This window comes from Frankliniella occidentalis, unplaced genomic scaffold (assembly GCF_000697945.3).
Source record: "Frankliniella occidentalis isolate FOCC.00 unplaced genomic scaffold, Focc_3.1 Scaffold4, whole genome shotgun sequence".
Classification (NCBI taxonomy): Eukaryota; Metazoa; Arthropoda; class Insecta; order Thysanoptera; family Thripidae; genus Frankliniella; species Frankliniella occidentalis.
In genome coordinates this window covers 2,419,807-2,424,716 of record NW_026267134.1, presented here as the reverse complement: position 1 = coordinate 2,424,716, position 4,910 = coordinate 2,419,807, and the positions used below count along the sequence as shown (strand labels likewise).

Here is a 4,910-nt window from a genome sequence, read left to right as displayed (position 1 = left end):
CATTGTCGACTACGACGGATACAGGTAAGAGAGCTCGAAAAAAAAAAAAAAAAAAAAACAACACAAAAAACAATGACCCAAAGAGAAAGGAAAGGAAAATAAACACGAAACTCGTTCGCCTTTCAGACTTCACGGCGGCGACAACGTGCAGATCAAGAGGTACTTTGTGTCGTTCTGGAACGGCGTGGACCTGCGGTACAAACTGCTAAAGGGACCCAGGATACGGATAAGTATCGCGGGCATCATCATCTCCAGGGTGAGTGCAGTCACACGCTCTAGCGTCACTTAAACCAGATAAGTACACCACTGTTGTTCGGTTTTGAAACTGATTATTGAGGGGGAAAAAAACAAACTCTGATTACAAAATCATACAAAAGCAAGTTTTAATATTGATTTTAGAATGTAAGTACAGCAGCAATTGCCAAATTAAAAATAATCACAGTTTCAGAAACATTAAATGCATTAGTGAAAAATAAATACATACAGGTACTATACCAGACATTGAGAAAAACATAAAAATCACGTAAATATCTCTGACAAAATCATTAGAGAGGCATTAAATGCAATTTAAGACGATTACAGGTGAAACATTTTGAAAATAAGCACCCGTTGCTACAGCTTGTATCCAGCTTCTTCATCCGTGACGATGCCGATTTCCTCGATAAGTTCCTTCTTGCTTTTCGGGTGGTTTTCCAGAACTTGCTCTAAGACGTCCATGCACATCCGCTTGCGCTTCCTGTATTCGCGAAGCATCGTCTCGTGCAAACGATCGACTTTCTTTCGATCCTCAGGGTTGACCTAAGAACGGGTTCGAAAACAAATGAGAAAAGAAACAGAAGGCATGTAGCTTCGAAGATAAAGATACGCCTTGACGAAAATCTTCCGCCCCGCACGGCTAGCTTACCTTGACGCAGGTGTCTGTGAGGTCCGCCAGCTTGGCGCGGAGCCGCTGCACGCGCAACTCCAGGGCGGCCACCTCGCTCTCGGCCTCGTCGGTGGTCGGCGCACCCAGGAGGCTCTTGAGCTCGGCCTCGGCTTCACGCACCTGCAAACAGAGGAGCGTGAGAATCGCTCGCAGAGCTCACCTCCGTCTGCCATGCGCTCGGCCATGCGCCATGCGCAGCCGAGGCAGGGACAGCCGGGAGTCGAACCCACGGACCTGCTGCTCCACGGCGCGGAGGTTCTGGGTGGCGCTGGCGACGCTCGCGCTCAGCTCCTGCAGCTCGCGGGCCGCCTCCTCCTTGGAGGCGCCGCCGGACTCGTTCTGCAGCGCGCAGTACACCTTCTGCTTGCCGTTCTCCTTCTCGATGATGCGGCCCTGCGCCGCCAGGTGCTCGAGCGCCTTCTGGACGGCGCCCTTGCTGTGCGCGTTCAGCAGGTTCTGCGTCACGTCCGTGGCGCTGTAGGGCCTGTTCTGGCCCACCAGGTACTCGAGCACGGCCTCGTTGACGCCCATGGCGGCGGGGTCGTGTGGGGTGCGAGTCGTTGTCGATGGGCGGGCGACGGGGTCGAGGGTGCACAACTAGGTGCTGCTAACTTTGTTGGGTGACGGGCACGCTGCTTCTGGGCGGGGTGTCGATGTCGAATCCAGGAATACCAGAGGGTCAGTCTCGGGCTCGAGTGGTGTCGAACAGCGCTTAGGCAGATCCTGAAACAGAGGCGACGGGTTGGATATGAAAACTCCACGTCTGTTCTCGTCTTCCAGAGACACCCTCGCGTTGACAACACGTTTGCTTCCAGGGGCGCGACGCGACGCCGTACCTGGAGAGGAACCGAGTGGGTAGAGACGCCATCGACTCTGCGGCAGCGCTCACCGACATGGGGAAGTACCTCTTCCGAGAGCGGCGCCTCCCCGTCTACGACATTGCCGTCGCCGTCACCAAGTAAGGCCTCGGATTTGCACAAGAAGTGCACAAAGTTCGCAAAATAGTGTCGAGAGTATAGAGGGTTGACGGCAACGAATCGAAGTATCTCTTTTGCACAGAGTTGTCTAACTAAATGCCGCACGCGTTGTGAACCTAAAATTAATCTGATACACTTTTTAAAGACATATTTTAGTCAAAAACAGAAAAAGGAAATGTTTTTCTTTTTTTCTGGTAAGCGGGTAGTTTGCTCGCTTTGTAATCCAAAACTGTTCGGTTTTAAAATGAATTGTCGGCGACCATCTGTTTTTGAAGCTACTGAGTGGTGTGTTCGTGTCCGTCATGATATGTGCTCGACAGGTATGACATGTGCCGCCGGCGCAAAGGAGGCCGCTGCACCAAGGGCACCGCTGGTAGGTCGAGCTTGGCCAAGGCTGTAGCCAAGGCCTGGCCAGGACCAGATCTAACAACTCTCTGCATCCAGAATGGGGATGGGATTCGGGATGTTGAAAAGGGGTTCTCTCTAACAGTTTGGTCGGCGGTCGGTGCATCGGGCTGCATTGTATATATATACATTATATCTATGAAAGATCTTTGCAAAACTCGGCCTAAGATGCCATAAAATCCAGGGTGTGCTTTTCTCCCTTCTCTGCAAATTTTCAAAGTAGATGCATATTACCAGCTGGGTTTTGCAAAGGCTGTAGTGTAGAAATACATACCTCCTGGATTTTAATTGTTAGTAAAAAAATGAACAAACAAAATTAAATGCAAGAAGAAGGTTTTTTTAATCTGATCCACTTAAAAATAATTCTCTAAACGTAAAATGCCTTCATCTTCTTAAAAAAATTGGAAAATGTATTGCAGTTTTGTTTTCAATGCTATAGCATGGAAGAATGTGGTCTGTTTATTTTGTACATAAGGAGTCCATTATGACAATTAACCGTCTATAACATGGTGTTATGAAATTGTGTGAAGGTGTGCCCATGGGTTCAGCTCGGCTCACATCTGGTTGTGGGAAAGAGAGAAACGGGATGGTGCTCCAGTGGTATGCTTGTGTGATTTCAGATTAGATATGTGCAGAAGACAATATCCAAATGACGCCTGCAACAGAGGCACCGCAGGTGGGTATTTACATTAAGACCGCCCAAAAAGGCAGAGCAAAGTTTTACATGATGAAATGCAGATCTGCAAATTGTTTTCTGGAACAGAAAATATACATCAAGTTACTGCAAACTTTGCTCTACCTTACTAAAATATTCAGCAGACATTTCACCAGCAGTCGCCCCATTTCATGTTCTTTTCAGCTGTGTGTGTTGCTTCTTGTCACCTCACAGATAAAAATTTCAAAGAAACAGTACTTGACATGTCTATCATCAATCTGCCAAACAGCACTTAACTGCCTTTCGACAGCTTTGCCTTGCTAAACTTTCAAACTTTGACTATCAGTATAAGTCTTACTTTCCTTTCAATACTCCATGGATGACACCCAACTCTTAAGCTAAAGAAATATGACTAAAGTAGTAACACAAACATAAAATTAGTGTCTCTAAACCTAAGGACAGCACCAGCAAAAGGTAAGCCAAACTGTTATATAGTCTCCTAATACTTATTAAAATGAAGGAGAAAAATGTATGACAAATAGAGCATGAAGGGCAGTATGCATCTACTAACAAAATGCATCTTGACAAATGGTCAGCTAACAGAGTAGTTGATTTCTGACTTTCCACTAACAATGGGAAAGGAATGTTGACATCTTTGCTGTAACAAATGGGCTATTCTCAAAATCTGTCTTAACTAACCAATAACAGGTTTTCTGTACAAATTCCTAAAAATTCCTATTCGGCATAAAAGCTTGCAAAAATTTAGATTTTATATCATGCTTATTGCATATTCATTAAAGCTCACAAAAGCTGGTGTTAATTTAATACATCTAAATACAATAAGAGGTTTGATGAAATTTCATCTCTTTTAATCCGCAAAATCCATTTTATTTTCATTAAAAATAAACTTTTAATTTTTTTTTAAAGGAGATTTCTACTTTTTTTTAAAAAAAAATATTTAAGAAAATTCTGTATACATTTTCAGGTTTTGCATACGTAGGAGGAGCTTGTGTAGTCAACAAACGTCTGGAGAAGGTCAACAGTGTAGCTATAATTGAAGACACTGGCGGGTTCTCTGGCATCATAGTTGCAGCACACGAAGTGGGACATCTGTGAGTACAATTGTGTCAAATGAACTGTACTAACAAAAATATGTTTCTGATATATTTATCACTTTTACTTTGCAGTTTGGGGGCAGTTCATGATGGTTCTCCACCTCCAAGTTACCTTGGAGGTCCAGGGGCAGAGAAATGCCGTTGGGAAGATGGTTATATCATGAGTGATTTACGTCACACAGAAAAGGGTTTCAAATGGTCCCCCTGTACTGTCTCTTCTTTCCATCACTTCCTTAAGTAAGGCAACATTTCCCAGCTGAATTAACTCTAAAGTACATATAGGCTTTGAACATTATGAAAGAATGTTACCATAAACAATTATTGTGTTTTAATTTTTTTAGTGGAGACACAGCTACATGTTTGTACAACTCTCCTCATGAAGATGAATCACTGCCAAGGGTTTTGCCTGGCAAATTGTTGACATTGGATGCTCAGTGCCGTAAAGACAGAGGAACAAGTGCATGCTTTGTAAGTCTTGCCTTTTCTTTCCCTTGTTTTCATTTCAATAAACTTGTACTAATAAATCCTAATCTTGAATGCATAACAGAAAGATGATAGAGTGTGTGCCCAGCTCTTCTGCTTTGATTCTGGTTCAGGTTATTGTGTAGCCTACAGACCTGCAGCAGAAGGCTCTCCTTGTGGGGATGGACAGGTATACGAAAATCTAATGCAGGCGTATATTAAAAATAAATATTGATGAGCTATTTTCTTATATTTAACAAATCTTTTGCAGTATTGTATGAACGGTAAATGTGTGGTGGAGCATGAGAACATAATTCCTGACTATTCTCAAAATGCACCTGCTTTTCTAAGAAGAATCGATGATGATGGAT

At 44.0% G+C, this 4,910-nt stretch overlaps 2 protein-coding genes across 2 annotated transcripts in view; one reads left to right on the top strand and one right to left on the bottom strand.

The window, feature by feature from the left end:
- The window catches only part of LOC113202133 (A disintegrin and metalloproteinase with thrombospondin motifs 8), a gene marked incomplete at its 3' end in the record, with an annotated part of 106,949 nt that extends 102,040 nt beyond the window's left edge, over nucleotides 1-4,909 (top strand). The window contains exons 9-16 of the mRNA XM_052267631.1: nucleotides 127-256; nucleotides 1,741-1,883; nucleotides 2,928-2,983; nucleotides 3,948-4,074; nucleotides 4,150-4,314; nucleotides 4,419-4,545; nucleotides 4,625-4,729; nucleotides 4,811-4,909. Of these exons, the coding sequence (XP_052123591.1) occupies nucleotides 127-256; nucleotides 1,741-1,883; nucleotides 2,928-2,983; nucleotides 3,948-4,074; nucleotides 4,150-4,314; nucleotides 4,419-4,545; nucleotides 4,625-4,729; nucleotides 4,811-4,909 (952 nt within the window). The remainder of the gene's footprint in view (nucleotides 1-126; nucleotides 257-1,740; nucleotides 1,884-2,927; nucleotides 2,984-3,947; nucleotides 4,075-4,149; nucleotides 4,315-4,418; nucleotides 4,546-4,624; nucleotides 4,730-4,810) is intronic.
- The window catches only part of LOC113202135 (transmembrane protein 14C), a 15,578-nt gene continuing 11,026 nt past the window's right edge, over nucleotides 359-4,910 (bottom strand). The window contains exons 2-4 of the mRNA XM_026416225.2: nucleotides 1,160-1,648; nucleotides 905-1,045; nucleotides 359-798 (exon numbers count right to left, since the gene is read on the bottom strand). Coding sequence (XP_026272010.1) covers nucleotides 613-798; nucleotides 905-1,045; nucleotides 1,160-1,456 — 624 coding nt within the window. The 5' untranslated portion in view covers nucleotides 1,457-1,648 and the 3' untranslated portion in view covers nucleotides 359-612. The remainder of the gene's footprint in view (nucleotides 799-904; nucleotides 1,046-1,159; nucleotides 1,649-4,910) is intronic.